The sequence below is a fragment of the Brachyhypopomus gauderio genome, chromosome 1, assembly GCF_052324685.1.
Source record: "Brachyhypopomus gauderio isolate BG-103 chromosome 1, BGAUD_0.2, whole genome shotgun sequence".
Classification (NCBI taxonomy): Eukaryota; Metazoa; Chordata; class Actinopteri; order Gymnotiformes; family Hypopomidae; genus Brachyhypopomus; species Brachyhypopomus gauderio.
Window position 1 is genome coordinate 8,769,160 of NC_135211.1, and position 18,754 is coordinate 8,787,913.

The following is an 18,754-nucleotide window of genomic DNA, read 5'->3' on the forward strand; positions in this document are numbered from 1 at the left end:
GGCATAATTTGAAGCTCAAGCTAGAAAAATGTCATTTCTTTCAAAATAGAGTTAACTATCTAGGGCATGTAATTTCGGCATCAGGTGTAGAAACAGACCCAGAAAAAATCAGGGTAGTTGCCGAATGGAACCGTCCTACCTCTGTCAAAGAGTTTAGATCATTCTTGGGCTTTGCTTCCTATTACAGGAGGTTTGTAGAGGTATTTGCTGGGTTTGCTGCACCCCTTCATAGGCTTGTGGGGATGCTGCAGGGCTCTAAGAAGCAGCCCAAGCCCAGGGTGCAAGGCACAGTAAGCTTGTGTTGGAATGAAGCATGTGAAGCAAGCTTTCTAGCATTGAAAGATTGGCTGGTGAGGGCCCCAGTATTGGGATTTGCTGATTTTACTTGTCCCTTTATTTTAGAAATTGATGCTAGCCATGTAGGGTTAGGGGCAGTACTGTCCCAAGAACAGGAGGGACAGCGGCGTCCCATTGCATTTGCTAGCTGAGGGTTGCGCCCTAGTGAGCGCAACATGACCAACTACAGTGCAATGAAGCTTGAACTTCTAGCCCTTAAATGGGCTGTGACAGAGAAATTTAGGGAGTACTTGCTGGGTACCCAGTTTGTTGTCTACACTGACAATAATCCCGAGTTACCTGCAGTCTGCAAAATTGGGGGCTGTGGCGTTGGGCATCCCAATTGGCACTTTTCAATTTCGAGCTTAAGTATCATCCCGGTACAGCAAATGGCAATGCCGATGCTCTCTCTCGGCTGCCTGTGGTTATTGACCAACCTGTAGTGGGTATAGGGGGGATTTCTGTTCCAACCGAGGTTTCCTTGGCTGGTAGGGGGTCAGCTGGGGGTTCTCGGTTGGTTATAGCCTCTGCAGTGGATGCTATTCCAGCATGTAGTCCTGCAGATCTACAGACCTTGCAGGCTGCTGATCCTATCATTGCAGCCTTTATCAGTCATTGGAAAAAAGGGAAGATGCCTACAGCCAAAGAACTAAAAGGCGAGAGAGAGGGGCTGGGAGAGTTAGTTCGGCAATGGCCCAGAATCGTGGAAAAACAAGGCCTTTTGTATAGGGTGGTACAACTGCCTCCTGCTAAACAGACCACTTTTCAGTTAATCTTACCTCAGGTATTGCAGAAAGAAGTGCTGACGGCTCTGCATGACCAGCACGGCCACCAGGGGGTGGATTGCACTACAGATCTGGTGAGGCAGAGATGCTATTGGCCAAAGATGTGGCAGGACATCAAGAGGTGGTGTATAGAGTGTGACAGGTGCTCAGTTGCGAAAACAATACACCCTAAAGTACGGACTTACATGGGTAGCCTTTTGGCCACCAGGCCATTAGAAATTCTGGCTATCGACTTCACAGTCTTGGAAAGAGCAAGTAATGGGCAGAAAAATGTGTTAGTACTCACCGATGTGTTCTCGAAGTTTACCCAGGCTTATGCGGTACCCGATCAGAAAGCCAGTACTGTGGTACGCATACTCACAGAAAAGTGGTTTTATGTGTACAGTGTGCCAAAACGTATCCATTCCGACCAAGGACGCAGTTTCGAAGGGGAGCTTTTGAGACACTTGTGCGAACTATATGGCATCGAGAAGAGTCGTACCACCTCATATCACCCTGAAGGAAAGGGACAGTGTGAACGTTTTAATCGAACGTTGCATGATTTGCTCCGCACATTGCCACCGGAAAAGAAGCGTAAGTGGCCTCAGCTTTTACCTCAATTATTGTTTGCATACAACACCACCGTACATCGGTCTACACAGTATTCCCCCTATGAGTTGTTGTTTGGACGAAAACCACAACTACCCATTGACCAGCTGTTGGGGTACATGGGGGAGGAGGTTGTAGGGAGTCCAGATCCTTCTGATTGGGTGGCTCAACATAAAAGACATTTGTCTGAAGTGTATGCTAGTGCAAGAGAGCACTTGGAGTCAGCAGCCGCTTACCGTAGGCGAGAGTGCGATGCGGTAATACCAATATTGCCTGTGGGTACGCTTGTCCGCTGTAGGAACCACTTCCAGGGTAGGCACAAGATCCAGGACAGGTGGAGTTCAACCCTTTTTCAAGTTGTGAAGTGTCTGGATGCGGTCGGCACATTGTATAAGATTAGGTCAGTAGATGAAGAAGGGGGGTGTAAAACTATGCATAGGTCGGAGATGAAGCCAGTGTCTGACACTGACAGGGGCCGATCACCAGTGACCCCTGTTGCTCCTCTGTCAGTTCATTATCCAGGACCTATTGTAGGTGACCAAGGGTCCCTGGACAATAGTAATGGGTCTCTGGTGGACGCGGGCACTGGGAGTTCAGGGAACTTGGACAAGCAACCCCTAGTACCGGTAAGGCGCTCCGCTCGTAGTACAGCGGGGCAGCATCCAAACCCATTTCACCTTCCCCGTACAGCGGCTGTGAGTTCCCTTTCTAGATCATCGGTGCCAGGTAGCACCCACGGCCTTTTTCGCCCTTGGGATTAGAGGTGGGGCTACAATTATGTTCACCGGGATGGTGAAATTTAAAGGGGGGGTGAATGTGGTATGGCTGAAAGACCATAATATTGTTGTTACTGTATCTGGGGTCAGCGGTGACAATTGTGGTGGCCATACGAGTTGAGTATTAATTACAGGCCACGCCCACTGTTGAGAGTGCACCGTGACGCTAGGGGAGCAATAAGAGTGAGCCCAATTAGGTGGGATTAGATCCACTAGGTCTAAGACAGAAGCGTGCTGGTTTGCCGTGGCATCATCGCCATGGAAAGAGTTTGGTTCATGCTGGTTTGCCGTGGCATCATCGCCATGGAGAGTTTGATTTACGCTGGTTGGCCGTGGCATCATCGCCGTGGAAAGAGTTGGTTCATGCTGGTTTGTCGTGGCATCATCGCCGTGGAAAGAGTTTGGTTCGTGCTGGTTCACCATGGCATCATCGCCGTGGAAAGAGTTTGATTTACGCTGGTTGGCCGTGGCATTATCGCCGTGGGAAGTTTGGTTCGTGCTGGTTCGCTGTGGCATCATTGCCGTGGGAAGAGTTTGATCTACGCTGGTTGCCGTGGCATCATCGTCGTGGAAAGAGTTTGGTTCGTGCTGGTTCACCGTGGCATCATCGCCGTGGAAAGAGTTTGATTTACGCTGGTTTGCTGGCTGGAGTTGCTACCGAAGGGCGACGGAAGAACAACGCGGGATCGCGTTGCTTGGTGCTTGCGGGCCACTGTTTTCTCCCTTTTAAATTACAACTATTTTATGTGTTTTATAGATGATAGAAATTAGACAGTTAGTGTAGCGCGGAGCCACCTGTTGTTTAAATTGTTCTCTGTGTTGGGATCTGGATACGGGAATGACCGGTTAACATTTTAATACTATGCTATAGGTTGCTGACTACGAGGTTGTTTATTTGTGTTTTTGCTATTTTCATTGTTTTGTGGCCAAGGAGTGGACCACCCGGGTGTTCTAGCGTGTCTTTCTTTTCTCTTTTTGGAGTGTCATTTTGATGTGTGGGGTTGCTGTGGGCGATCTTTGGTTGATTTGTGGTTGGTTGAATGGTGTGCGGTGTTTGTTTAATTTGGTATGGTGTGAGGACGTGGGTTGAGACATTTCCGTGGCCACGCTGTGTTTTGCACCCGTAGTCGGCACTGACAGTAAACATTTACATATGTTACCAGCTGAATTCCACACAGAGTAAAGTTATTATTGAGTGTTTTTTTTTTAGATATCTTCGCTGTGGTAATTTATTAAAATAAAATGTATGTTGTGATTTAAACATCTCTCGTGGTTGATGTGTTTTATTGGGTGGCTTATACACTCATTTAGTTGAGTGGCCTAGAGGGGAGGCCCCCTTCCTCCTAATCTAAGGGGTGGCGTAGTTGCAGTCTGAGCAGACACGCCACAAATACGTTACAGTCAAATTCCAATAACACAAGTGGTCATGGAGAGAATTCTATTTATGTGTGTCACTGACAATGAAATGCAAATTACTTAAATTTCACTCAGAGGTATGAATTTAAAATTACATGAAAAAAGATTCATATTAGAAAAATATATATTGCCATGGCAAATCATAAAAAGCAACTCCATTATGTCTCAGAAAAAGAATGAAGCATTTTCATGACAAGTGTGGCCAAACGGAAATACTGCTGAGGTTTAAGGTAAAACCCATGAAATATATCTCCATTTCATGGTGAAGAAAATGAAATGAACTAAAGGAGAAAATGTGAAATTCTGAAACGTTTCAAACAGTAAATTTGTATTTAATCACAAACTCAATATAACTGTCTTAATAAGGCAGCACAAAATATACACACAAAGAAATATATATATTTATATACCATATTTCAGTGAAATAAGAAATGGTCTTGCTTCTCCACTAACGTCAATCACTATGACTATAAGCCTTAATACAATAATTGTTAAATGAATCTGAGACAATGATATAGCAGTCACAGCTCTGCTCTAATTCTTCAGTGATAAAGACTATTCTATAAAATTAATAAAATTATATTGTTACATCTGGTAATAAAAAAGGATATTTTGCTTAAATAAACCCATGATGATTAACAGATCAGCTGGATGTGGAAAATACAGAGAAAATGATACCAAACAACTAATATTGGCTTAGGTATAATAAATGAAATCTAAATTGATATACATCTTTAATATAGTGTCTGTAATATATATATGACAGACAATTTGTACCAACAGATACCAACAGTACCTAAACTCATACTGGTCATAAAACCTTTTATTGGCTACTTCTGTAAGAGTGTTGACTCAAAGTCAGTAGATTCTTTAACTTTTATATGTATATTTTCTATATGAATTCTCATCTGTTTCAACAATACAGTCATCAGCCTCTTCATTAGAAACTCCTATCTTGTATGTACATGCTTTCAGATCACACATCACTTGCCCATGTGTTGCCGTAAAAAAATGTTTGTTGGTAAGCATTGATACTGAATCTTTGTCCTTGTGTGTCTTTCTTTGTAGCTTAAAAGTTAATCAGTTACGCGATTTGTGTTCAGTGATTACAAAAACCTGGACTGGACCAGGTTTCAAAGCTTTCATCAGTGTTACATTTTTTAATGACTGGATGGTTGGATGCAAGCTATTAACATCAGCTTAACACCCACAGACTTGCCACTACCATGTCAGTGCTAATGCTGTGTTGAGAGTGGTCCACCTCCCAAATACCCAAATGTCTGTGGCAAGAATCTGACTAGTGTTGAATGGGGTAGAAGGTGGCTGATGAATTATGCATGCCAGCAAATGGGTTACAGTCTGTAACATTATTTATAAAATAATTTTTATAGATGTATGAAATGACCAAAGAGTGTATGTACAAGTTTGGTGTTACTAATAAAGTGGCTGGTAAGCGTATATCTTGTAATTAACGGTCATATCTGACATCACATAATTTACAAAAATATACCTCTATTCTTAGTAACAAACATCAGTAGATTAGATATGCAGACAGACAACAACTTTCTATTGTTCAAACGACATAAATGTTAAATGAATTTGTTAATTAAACAATTAACCAATTTAATTTTGCAAAGCATAGCAAAGCAAAAATAGTCACACAAAAATAGTCATGCCACATCAGTTTCAGCATGTATTTGCTTATAAGTCACCACACTGATGTTAATTCTTTATCACCTTTTATCTAACATTTGGTGCCATTATGTTGACTGAACTGAGTCCAGATGGGTGGGCATGCTTGTGGCTATGTAAGAACATCTGGGACTTAATACATGTGCATGTTTATGCTTAAATGCAATAAATCTAAAATAAATTGGTGTCAGCACCACTACCCTCAGAAGTGGGTATAGAAATATTAATTACTAGCAAATTCCTATAATTTTCATATGGGGCACATGTAGTGACATGAAAGCAAAGTTTATTGTAATGACTGAAAAGGTCTTGCAGAATTAACAATATAGGAAACGCAGTGTTTACATTCCATACTTCCAACAGTTTGTGGAAGTCAATTTTAGAGCAATTCCCATTTCTTTCACACCGTTTTTCCTTAGAGATATTTAAAAGTTTAGAATAATTCCTCCTTTCAACCAGGTTAATCCATGCATACATTCACACTCCCTCACATACAGTCTAAAACTAAGCATGCATACTCATATGAACGAACACACACACACACACACACACACACACACACACACACACACACGTAAATTAGATCACAGAGTAACACAGAATCTCTTATTGACATACATGGAGACATACTGTTTATCCATAGTTATATGTAAAGTTATAACTGCTTGGCTCCTTGGGCACAGGAGGTGGGGCTTCAGGAATAGTGATATTCTCAAGGTCAAGGAGGCGGAGCTTCATTTCCATACTAATGAGAGTGTCTAGGTCACTTCGTGTGAGGTCACTCCCCATCTCCCTCCCCAACAGTGCACACAGTCCATCTGTCCAGATACAATACTGTTCAACAGACAAATGTGATGAATTAACAAATACAGATGTGAGATAATACAGATTTTGATCAATTAGAACACAATAATAGAACAGATATTCCACATATAGATTATCCCAACACATACAGCGACCTCCATAATCATTGGCACCCCTGGTTAAGAAGTGTTCTTTGGCTTCTAATAAATTCTTTAAAATAATAATAATAATAATAAATGCACATTAAGAAATTAATCGTTTGAATGAAATCATGTGTACCACAATTATTGGCACCCCTGGTGTTAGCACTTTGTACAACCTCCATTTGTCAACAAGACAGCACTTAATCTTCTCTAATAACTCTTCACAAGATGGGAGAATACAGAAAGAGGGATCCTCGACCGTTCCTCTTTGCAAAACATCTTTAAATCTTCTCCTATATTCTCTCCTCTTCAGCTCACCCCACAGGTTTTCTATTGGGTTGAGGTCTGGGGACAGAGATGGCAATGAGAGGAGCTTGATTTTGTGCCTCGTGAACCATTTCAGCTTTTGGGCAGAGGCCACCAAATTCTGATATTTCAGAGTTCATGATTCCGTGTATCCTTACAAGGTTCCCAGGTCCTTAGGAGGAGAAACAGGCCTACATAACAGTGGGCATGAGGTGTTTTTCTGTATACTCATCCTTGGTGATAAACAAAAGACGCACTAAGAGTGTTTGTTGCCAAAAAGCTCTATCTTGGTCTCATCTGATCAAAGCACATGATCCCAGTTAAAATCCCAGTACCGCTTGGCAAACTCCACTCATATACACTTATGAGTATAACTCAGAGAAGGCGTTCTCTGTACATGTCTCCCAAACAGCTTGTTGGCATGTAGATAGTGCATGATGGTTGTTTGGGAGCCCATTTGATTCAATTCTCTTACAGTGAGCTTTGGAGAAAATTTTACGTCTCTTACCATCCTTCTTATTGTGCATGGTGGCAAGATACACTTGCGTCCTCTACCATGCTTGTTTGTCACAGTTCCAGATGTTTTGAACTGTAGATAAGGGCATCTGCAGGTGAGTGGTTATTTTCTTGTAGCATTTTCTTACTTGAGTAGTGTGTTCTCTTGTCTTTCCCATGTTTAAGAGTGAGTAAGAGCAATAGGCCTCTGTGTAATGCCATATTTATAACCCAGGGAAACAGGAAGTGATGAATTACTAAAGGTTGAATTATTAAATGTTCCTTTGATCCAATTTATAAACTATAGTAGAAATTACACAAATTGTTCGCATACATTTATTTCCAAGAAATTGTTAAGGGTGCCAATAATTGTGGAACAGGTCATTTTATGGGAAATAATTATTTTGAAGGTTGAAGGTTACATTTATATAATTTTTTTCCAGAGTGCATCTGCAATAAAAAATGTATTTATGTTAAGGCTTTTAACACATTTTAACCAGGGGTGCCAATAATTATTGGGGGCGCTGTATACATCATATATTGTAAAATAATACACATATTGTACATATACAATTACCACATGACAGAATCAAGCACTGTGCTTCAGTAGTGTTCCCTGAGTTTAGCTGACCTATGTATTACACAACAGTCCAAGGCTCTTCCAGTCTCTGCCAGCGTTAATGCACTGTCCCAGTGTTAATGTTCTATCAGTGTTATTGTTCTGTGCCAGTGTTAATGTTCAAGTGGTTAATGGTTCATTATGCCACCTTACTTCAGAAAGAAATTAATTGGTGCAAATAATAAAATGTGAACCAAACCAAGCTACAAGTAGAATAATCAAAAAAATTTCACATTATAATAGTGCACTGTCTTGTCCTCAGACAACGTACTTATTAAAAACCGAAATTCTCAAATGTGAACATTTTTTTTGTTTATCCTAAAAAGGCCTGTGCTGTAAGCATCACCATTTTGAATAGTTTCTACACAACTATGCATTGTAATAACTAGTGGTGGGCCGTTAACGGCGTTAACGGCGGTCGTTAATTTGATACTCTTACCGGGCGATATAAAAATTATCGCCATTAATCTATTCTTAAAGTTGGGTTGGGAACTGGGTCAAAATGGGTAAACAAACTAGGATGACTTTCAACTTGATAGTTTAGCTCGGCTGTATTCCTAACCAAATTGCACAGTAGGGCGAGAATGAGTTTTCAAACCTGTGAATTACAAATCGTACGTGTTTTTACATGGATGCAGCCACGAAGTCGCCAGGTTTGCTTAATGGAAAATTCATTTTTAGGAACGTAAAGTGTTACCGGAGCGGAGCTCGGAGCGGTCGTTTTCTGCATGGTCTAGATGGCGCTAGATTCGTCACTATTTAAATATTTCTTTTTAACCGTTAAAACTACAGAGGACCAAAACTGACTTTTCAAAATTACGTCCGTGAGGTTAAATGTACTAAATGTTGGCTTACATTTCAAATATCATGTTTAGCTGAATAAACATGTTATTTAATGTACAGTATGTAGGCTTACAAATTCATGTTTAACTGAATAATCCGTTGAACACGAGTAGCCTACATTTTATTGAGCATGTTTTTTTTTCTTCAAGTATCAAAGTAGAACAGCTTTCTCAAGCAATCATTGATGCATTTTGGAAACAGGAGATGAGCCCCTGGTCTAATGCACCCTCTGTATTAAGAAACCCTATCTCAAAAACTGACTTTTAGTCATTACTTGGGTAGCATGCATATGAGCCATTTTAATATAGATTAATCAAGATTAATCTAGATTAATTTCAAGATTTCAATGAGATTAATCTAGATTTTAAAAATTAATCTATGCCCACCCCTAGTAATAACATTTGTGAGCCGTAGGAATCCCACAAACCCGGACTAACCTCATATTTACTTGGTGCAACAAAGTTGAGAGCTTCATCAGGATCATAGAGAATGGAGAATGCCAACTCCAGCACCTCCTAAACAACACATAACAGCAAACAAACAACCAAATAAATAAAACTATTTGATATTGCAAAGGCATACTACAATTTTAGAATGTTTGAACATAAGTAAATGAGTGCTGATTAACCATCAATTAGCTTATAAAATATTTTAAATGCACATTACATAATTTTTAACAAACAAATAATAAACATATCATCTGTGCAGTTATTGGTAATACAGTACAATCACATCACAATATATACTATTGTAAAATTAGAGTTATGATGATTTGTCTCCTGTACCTTGTTCTGTTTAAGTGCACTTTTTTCCTTCATATGTGGACAGTCTTTACCCGTCACCACCGATTTAATATCGGACACAGGGACTGTAAGAGGTTGAGAACCAAACAATAAAACATGGTTTAGCCATCTATAAAAATGAACAACAGATAAGCAAATTAAGGTACAAAAAAGTCAAGAGACACCTGAACCATATCTTTTATAATGCACTCACTTTTGTCTGTGAGCAGCTCAAAAGGCACCTCACCCTGTGGAGATTCATCAAGATCACCATAGTGCAGAACCTTATGATTCAAAGACAGACGACAGAACCAAAACTTCTCTGTGGAAGAGAACAAAAAATCCTAGATTACCTATACAAACAAAAAACATTATCAGTACTCTATTGTTACTTTATTGATCTATACTGTAAATTGGCTTTTGTTGCAACATACTGGTACCATTAAAACATAGCAGAAATTCTTTACCATGAACAGTGTGAATCAAACTACACCTCTGCAAACTACATCTCTGCTTAGATCCATCTTTCCCAAAGAAGTACTGTGTACAACTGCTGCTGATCTTCACAGATATTTGTACACCTTGTCATATGAACACCTTTTTATAGCCTATTTGAAAGCCATCACAGATCATTTGCCAGACTGCCTGCCATGTGTACAAAGCCAACAATCAACCCGGCCCTGCACTTCATGCTACAGCATCTCCACAGTCTTGAGTACCCAACTGTGCTCCGTTCTGGGACATCACCTGGATTTTTAACACCATTGTTCCAAATTGTCTAGGGGTCACTCAGATCCCATCTGTCAGTGGATTACAGATTATTTCTGACAGACAGAAGGCAGCAGGTGCCGTCACATTTCAGGCCCAGTGACCTTTAGAACTGGTACACCCCAAGGTTGTCCATTCTCATTCTTGCGCTTTGATCTTAATACAGATAATTGTACCTCCAAGGAACCATCTATGAAAATCCTAGTTTGCAGATGACAGTACCATGGCCTGGTAGCCTAGATACAGAAAGGAAGTCAAGAAGCTGTTGTTCTGATGCAGTTCCGACCATTTGATGGTCTACACTTCCACACTTCCATGTTCGTGCTGGCTCCTCCAACAATAACGAATAAGCCAAAGTCAGGACTGTGAGAGGAATATCAGATTTAGAGTATGACTGCAAAGTCATGAAGCATAATGGCAAGATCTTAGTCAACCCATCTCACCCTGAACACCTCTTCTGTCCCCTTCCCTTAGGAAGATGACAAGGCTGTCACAGCTAGGACAGGGAGACACAAGGACAGCTTTTTTCTAACCTTTCCAGAGTTTTTGGGTGTTTGGGTATTTGCAAGAAGAACTATTTTGTTTGTGTTATTCCTATCTCCCGTCTCCCCGTTGTTTTGTCAACGTTATGTGCTGCATATGTGTCTTGTTGTGTGAGTACATTTAAGTGTGTCTTGCACGTTGTATTCGTCAGTCATTTTCTGGCTTCAGTCCCATATGCTCCTGTTTACTGTAGTGTGTAAAATAAACATTTCTGTTACGTCCAGCTCCGCCCTCTTCCCTGGTCCCGCCTAGCTTCCCCATTCCAATGTTTCTCCCCCTGTCTGTCACGCCCCTGTCGTTAGTGCCTGCACCTGAATCTCGTTGCACTCCCCTGTTTCAGAGTATATTATCCCTTCTGTTTCAGTCCTCCGTGTCGGTCATTGTTTGTAAGTGGATCCCTCCGTGCCTTCCTTGTTCTCTCCTGCTCTCTCTACTTAGTTTTCATGTTCATGTGCTTTGTCTGGTCTCCTCTATTGTTGAATTATATTATGTCTATGTTTTCTTGCTGCCTTGCCTCCCCCTTCATGATGTCTGTTCCATTTTAAAGTTGTTGTGTGTTTGTTTGTAAGTACTCCTTAGCCCTACCTTGTCCTTCGCTACCTATTTTGTCAGTCTTGTCTTGTTAGCGGTTTTGTTTATGTTCCATGTTAGTTTTGATCTCCTTGCGTTGTCTTGCTATATCTGTGTTGTGTGGTTCATTCCGTGTTCCCTGTCCGCTGCCCAGTAATCCTGTTTAGTTTCCTAGGTCTCCCTGCCTCATATTCCCCTACGTGTGTTCATAGTTTCCCTGTAGTTCCTGTGTCCAGTTAGCTTATGTTTTGGTATTGTACTGGTTAGTCGTGGATGGTTGTACGTGGTTTCTTTACTGGGTAGTTCTGTTAGTCGGGTTTGTTTTGTATGTCTACATTAACGTGTCTTCCAGTTTACTTTGTAGTTTCCTTTTGTCTATTTTGATTCCTCTTATGTGTGCATCTTTAATAAATTGTAAATATAAAGAAAACCTGCAATTGCGTCACGCCCACCCCCTTGAAACGTTACAATTTCATTGTGACTACTCTCGAGTCGGCATCCAGATTCATCTCTCACTTGTTACAGCTACATGTGCATCTGCATGTGTAACACACCTGTGTAACATATCTTTCAATTGTTTTATTTTTTCAAAGTATTGGGCAAAACTAAATTTGAGCACAGAACGTCATATCTTGTAAAATGTAAATTGACTGGACAGTGCTGTGTGTGGAGTCCTGGTATCTGTGTGAGAGTCACGTAAAGACTAAGGAGGTGTGAGAATGGACTGCAGCTCCGGTGCATTTGCCAGTGTCATGTTAGTGCTAATTGCAGCAGAAGTGGTTCCTGACAGGGGTACTCTAGCAGAGACAGTTCTTTAAATTTGATTTCACTATTGTACCTGGTCTATATTTCCATCATTGTTCCGTGAATCCCTGTAGCACATGCTGGGTTTTAAGAATGTGAAGATGCCTGTGCCTGATGCCTGGGGACCCTCATCTCATTAGGTGTTAGCTGCATGTTTCATCTGCCTTTTTCTCCATATTGCGCAGCTCTCTCCACAGGAAAAGTCATCCCTGGATAATGTTAGCCTTTTTTAAAATGCTAATAGAACTCCAAGAAAAAAAGCAGTTAAACTAGGCTATAATCTGCAGTTGGTAAGATTTTGAAGATGGTGGTACAAATTTTTGAGGCATTTTGAGGTCCTTCTTAAATAAGTCACCATCTTATTCAGTTGCTCTGTCACGTTGAGGACCCCGGCCCCTCCCTTTTGGGCGTGTGTATACGTTGTCCACGTGCTTTGTCTGCGTCTAGGGATATCCGTGGTTAGGGTTACGTCGTGTGATTTATAAGTCTCACCTGTGACTTGTCTCGTAATCACGTGGGGCTAATGTGGTTTGTCTATTTAATGTGCGCTCGCGCAGTGTCCTGTGCTCGTCTTTGTCTAGTCTGCACGTTGCTGTATGCATCTGTCAATGTTTCTCTTGCGCTATTGCGCAATCTGCGTTAAATAAAAGTGACGTCTGTTACAAGAAAGGATTCAGTGTCTCGTCCTTCGTCCCTCGCCGCCGTCTGAGACACCAGGAAGAATCCAGGCTACACGACTAGGCCAAAAAAGAGTCAGCGCCCCAGTGAGCGGCATCACCGCGCTTCTTCCCCTCCACCGCGCCGAGACGCCGTCCCTACACCGGAGCAGCTGGAGTCGGACCGGGTGTGCGCCTTCATGCTACGCGGGGTTCGAGTGACCAAGGATCCCGAGTTAAAGGCGGAGCTCTACCAGGGAGTGGTGCGCATGTGGAGGAAGCGAAACCCCTCTCCTTCCCGCGCCATCTCACCTCAGAGGGCTGGCGCCTGCACAGTCGGCGCCACCGCGTCGACCCCGGAGGAGGAGTTTAGAGAGGGGGAGTCCGAGGAGGAGTCAGAGGAGGAGGAGTACCCCCCTCCACCTGTGTGCCCTTCTCCCAGCGCGGGCTATGAGGAGGAGGGGGAGGAAGAAGAGGATTACCCTCCGTCCATTTACTCCGCTCCCACCATTGACTATGTTGGGGAGGGGGAGGATGATGAGGAGTACCCTCAGTCCATCTGCGACGACACCACCGTCGAGTATGATGAGGACTACCCTCAGTCCATCTGCGACGACACCACCGTGGACTACGGTGAGGAGGAGTCAGAAGAGGAAGACTACCTCCCTCCGCCTGTAGGTCCCTCTCCTACCGTACAGGAGGACGATGCGTCCACCGTGGATTACGGTGCGGAGGACTATTCCCCGTCCGTGGGGTCTGGTGTCTCGGAGAGCGACCCCTACACGGAGGATGAGTAAGATAGCCTTCCCTCCTCCGTGGGGACTGTAAAAGGGCGGAGGACTCCGGGGGAGAACGCGTCCTCCAGGTCTTCCAGGGCCAGCCCCATGGACTGTTCCCGGGGTGAAAGCCCGGCAGAGTCCATGGAGGGGATCCTGGAGGGTGAGGAGGAGAACATGGACACGGCGGAGAAGCTCCCTCGCGCTGCACCGGGCGTGTACGACAGCCGCGCTGCACCGGGCGCGTACGACAGCCGCGCTGCACCGGGCAGGTCCACCAGCCGCGGTGCATCCAGCGGAGGGTCCGCAGCGAAGGCTGGAGGAGGAATGTATTCGTGTCCGTTCCGTTTAATGTGTCAAACGTTTTTTCCCCGGTCTTCCCAGGGGGGGTGTGCTAGGCGATTCGGGACGGACGCTTCGCCAAGGGCAATCACCTCCCAGACGCAGGACTGAGCGCGTCGGATCCGCCCATCGTCGTGGGTTCGGGGCACTCTGTCCTGTTGGCACCCCGGGACGGGTAGTGCCCTTGGAGGGGGCGTCTGTCACGTTGAGGACCCTGGCCCCTCCCTTTTGGGCATGTGTATACGTTGTCCACGTGCTTTGTCTGCGTCTAGGGATATCCGTGGTTAGGGTTACGTCGTGTGATTTATAAGTCTCACCTGTGACTTGTCTCGTAATCACGTGGGGCTAATGTGGTTTGTCTATTTAATGTGCGCTCGCGCAGTGTCCTGTGCTTGTCTTTGTCTAAAGTCTGCACGTTGCTGTGTGCGTCTGTCAATGTTTCTTGTGCGCTATTGTGCAATCTGCGTTAAATAAAAGTGACGTCTGTTACAAGGAAGGATTCAGTCTCGTCCTTCGTCCCTCGCCGCACGTCACATGCTCCTACTACTGCATTTGCAATGTTTGCCTTCATGCCCAGTCCAAACAAAAAAAACACTGATCTAATTGACAATTTTTTTTAAAGGAAAATCAATGCAATGGAAAATCAATTTTGTTGATATTTGCTTGTGTGAAAAGATCGAATTTACATCAGATAATTACCTTGAAATTTTCCATCAGATTCAGGTGGTATTTTTTGCTAAGTAATTCTATTACAAATCACTGTCATATGCAAATGAGTAGAAATGTGGTAGTGACATATCATGCAAGTGATTAAATACGGCAACAGTCCACATTTATAAAAGAGGAAACATTACTGCAGCGAATGGTAAAGACTTTTCATCTTTGATGTAGGAAATTAGGTTCCCTGGAGTGTTAGGTGTGACTGAATGTGATAGTCACCTTGTCTCCGTCGATTACCCAGCTTACGAAAGCAGCTTCCTTCACATAGGCGGTTCAGTCTCTGCTGTTTAATCAGCTCCATGATCTCTGGCTGGATACGTTCTCTGAGCTCACTGGTCAACAAGGTAATACACACCACACAAATGTTAAGGCAGAAGATATATACAGACTAAAAGAGTCCTAATTATCTTACAGGCTTGACAGAATCTTGGGGAAAAGCACTTCTGTAAGATGAGATACAGTGTGTATAAAATGCAAGCTGTGTCTTGCTTTCTGTGGCTAAATGTCGAAGCAGACTGAAACTGGCAGTATTCCCAGAATGAAGTGAGACTTTATGGGCCATTGTCTCTACTCTTTTTTTACATAACACATACCAGAAGCACAACCCTTATCAACCTATTTCTTTCCCCAGGGTGTCACTGTACAAGAGAAATTCAAAATGTATATTTAGTTTTTCCTGATACAATAAAACCTCCCAACATTCTATCTGCACACAATCTGCACAATACAAATCTGCAGTGACTGAATATTTGTTGAACATCACTTTATTACAGAAATGAGAAGCTGATTAGGTTGACTGAGTGAGGGATGATGGTTACATACTTTTCTTGATATTACTATAAAGGAGGAACATGCAGGGATTGAGATAGCCTGGACAGCACTTTGGCAGCATAATTTGATGGAAATGTAAAGGCTTAATACAGTTTGAGAGATACATTTAGATTTTGAAAAAAATAAAAAAATAAATCACACTGACAGACAAGCTATATGCCACCTGACCCTTTCATCCTCCAACATTCCATCATTTTAATCTCATTTCATACTTTTCTTTCTGGCACTGGAGATTTGCCTTTCCTTTTTCAGTTTTTCTGTCCGTTTCTTGATGTTTCAACCTAGTTACATAAATTACTGTATGACACCCTTTAAATGTCTGGGATTACTGCCATTCATTCATTATCCGAACCGCTCAATCCCGCTAGTCGGGGTCACGGGGGGGCTGGAGCCAATCCCAGCATCTCCGGACGAAGGCAGAGTACACCAAGGGCAGGTCGCCAGTCCACCGCATGGCCAACACACACGCACACACTCACACCTACGGGCAACTTAGAGCGACCAATCGACCTAACACGCATGTATTTGGACCGTGGGAGGAAACCGAGTACCCGGAGGAAACCCACACAGGCACAGGGAGAACATGCAAACTCCACACAGAGCAGCCCAGACCGAGAATCGAACCCAGACCGCCTTGCTGTGAGGCGATAGTGCTAACCACCACACCACCATGCCGCCTGGATTACTGCCAGTAATGTTTAATAACTATAATATTTAATCCCAAGTGATTTCAAAACATGCTGCATAAGCAGATAATCTAGTTTCCATCATGTCATGACTAAGATAATATAACTAAATCACACGTCTTAATATAATAAGCTTATTTAATGTGAATAAGTTTGCTTAATTTTATTTAAAAATGTCACACCAGACATTTCAAAGTTATTCTGTTCTACTGCTCAATCTCACTGTGGCATTCCAAAGCCATACAGAGAGAGAGTCGCGACATATCCGTTCACTCCAATGGACCAGTTTTTTTACAGCAATCGTAAAAAATCGGATCGTGGAGCCTGTCGATAGTTCCCGGAAGTTAGCAGCAAATACGAGCAGCGCAGTCAAACTGGAGCAGTGGACCATCTGTGATACACTTTTACAGGTTAGTACGCTTAAAAAATCAGTTTGTGTATTATAAGGACATCAGAATCAAATTAACATGTGCATTAAAATGTGCATTAAAACATTTTAGTGAATTATCCACCTCTTAATAAGCAGATTTAGGGAACTAAATCTATGCTAAGGCAACGGGAATACGGTTAGTGTCATTTCACATTAACGACCGACAGCCTATTAATTGTAAATTCCTCTCTTAATGCCATTTCACCTAAACGCGATGTTTTTGCGGGGTAGCTAAGTATTGGTTAAATATAACATTTGAGTGTGATTGTAGAGTGTGTTGGGTCGAGGAGGTGAAATGAGGATATCCATTTTGGAGTACCAGCTAACGTTTTATTTCCTTTTATTTTATTCATTTATCCTTTTATTTATTTTATTTTCCTTTTTATTTCGTTTTATCTATTTTTATTTTATTAATGTATTTCCTCAGTTTTTGAAACTGCTGGATATAAAAGACATATACTATTTAGTGTTATTAAGTTTTAAATATTCTATCACTTAAAGAAATAATACACTTATTAGGAGTTCATACTTATTATACCTGTGTCAACACTATAGCTGTGATCAGCAGCTATGGGCCCTGTCTTTACAGGTCCAGTGGTGCATCGTAGTGCAGGGGGCTTCCTCTTTCTGAGTGCGGGGCGATGCACAAAAATGGTGGGAATAGCATCTGCTCTCAGCCTAGTCTTGCCCTGTTTGGTTTTGATGAACTGGTCTGCCTCAAAATGTGCCTTCAGAGTGATGTGAGTTTACTCCTCACACTCCTCACACTGTGTCTACCCATATACATATCCCATAGTGGGTGAATACACAGTATTAGAGAACACTTACTGGATACGCATACACTCATTACACATATAAAAAACAACCAAGGATGTGCAACAAATTCATATCACATCAATACTCATAATAATCATTTTCTCCTGTCTTTTTCTCCTCTCTCTCTTTAAGCCAAAGAACCATAGGGGATTCAATGGAGCCTGCAACTAGATAGCACCCTCACCCTGCACCCGAGTCTGTCTGGATTCTTTGATTTTTTTTGTTCACTATTCTGTATTTTAATAAATCAGGCATTAAGCTTTCCTATAGTGTGTTTATTGTGAAAAGTGCAAATGCAGTGTTTGAATTACCACACATATTTTTTTGCTGTTGTAATCTTTGGTGAGGGTAAGATTGCTCCTGCTTAGTTGAGACAACCATTTTTTTCTCCTCTCAGTATCAGTGGGGAAACCATACATTTTTGCTCCTTTCTCTGATTGATTGGAGCATCCCCATGCAGCACAGCAAACCATGGTGGACACTACACAAACAACACAGAGGAAAGGACACAGAAAAACTGCTTGACATGATATTCATATTTGAGATTATTCGAGATTTATTTCATGAATTAATTGCTGTAAATAAGTGTGTATTAAAAAGACAAGATATATATAATTTATCAATGTATTTTAATGTCATATACTGTCTGGATGTAAATGTAATGTGTTTTAATGTACCCTTTTAAAGCATATTTCTGCACAATGAAGTCAAAGAAAAATTTCCTTCTGTCAGAAAATGTACATTAGTCATTTAGGTCCCCAATACCATGGGATTATAGAAATCATGATGAAGATATGTTAATGTTAGAATATCTAATCTGAATTTCTCACCCCTTCCTGTCCCTCTAAATATATAAATGAACATAATATATAACAATTATAAAACAATCAAAGCATTAAACAGCAATGTGCTCAAACATTAGCCTACATTTGGTCGCTATAAGGTCACAATAATCCTCAAATCACAGTTCTGTCTGTGTGTTTATGCACTCAAATTGAACTTCCTGGAACTATCTGAAGCCTCCGTGAATCACGTGACCATCAAGCGTTTTGAACTTCCGTTGTCGCGACTCTCTCTCTCTCTATATGGCTCTGCTGCATTCAACACCATTAATCATAATATCCTTGTCATGCAAATTTTAAGCAATGATTTTTTTGGCTCTGTTCTGTCCTGGTTTAGGTCTTATTTAACTGATGGGCATTAGTACATATGTATGGGGAGGAACAA

General features: G+C 42.0%; 1 protein-coding gene and 1 long non-coding RNA gene across 10 annotated transcripts in view; one reads left to right on the forward strand and one right to left on the reverse strand.

The window, feature by feature from the left end:
* Positions 1–4,211: 4,211 nt before the first annotated feature.
* Positions 4,212–18,754, reverse strand: part of elmo2 (engulfment and cell motility 2) — a 113,533-nt gene continuing 98,990 nt past the window's right edge. For 7 of the 9 annotated variants that reach the window (XM_076982374.1, XM_076982529.1, XM_076982337.1 and 4 more), the window contains 5 exons: positions 14,984–15,096; positions 9,800–9,907; positions 9,589–9,671; positions 9,241–9,318; positions 4,213–6,427 (listed from right to left, as the gene is read on the reverse strand). In XM_076982374.1, the coding sequence (XP_076838489.1) occupies positions 6,227–6,427; positions 9,241–9,318; positions 9,589–9,671; positions 9,800–9,907; positions 14,984–15,096 (583 nt within the window). In that variant the 3' untranslated portion in view covers positions 4,213–6,226. Of the gene's footprint in view, positions 6,428–9,240; positions 9,319–9,588; positions 9,672–9,799; positions 9,908–14,983; positions 15,097–18,754 lie in introns of all 9 variants that reach the window. The other 2 variants (XM_076982320.1, XM_076982330.1) reach the window with 2 other exon arrangements.
* Positions 15,508–17,747, forward strand: LOC143484686 (uncharacterized). Its single transcript, XR_013122702.1, has 3 exons — positions 15,508–16,691; positions 17,267–17,451; positions 17,660–17,747. It is a non-coding gene; the product is annotated as an uncharacterized LOC143484686 (long non-coding RNA).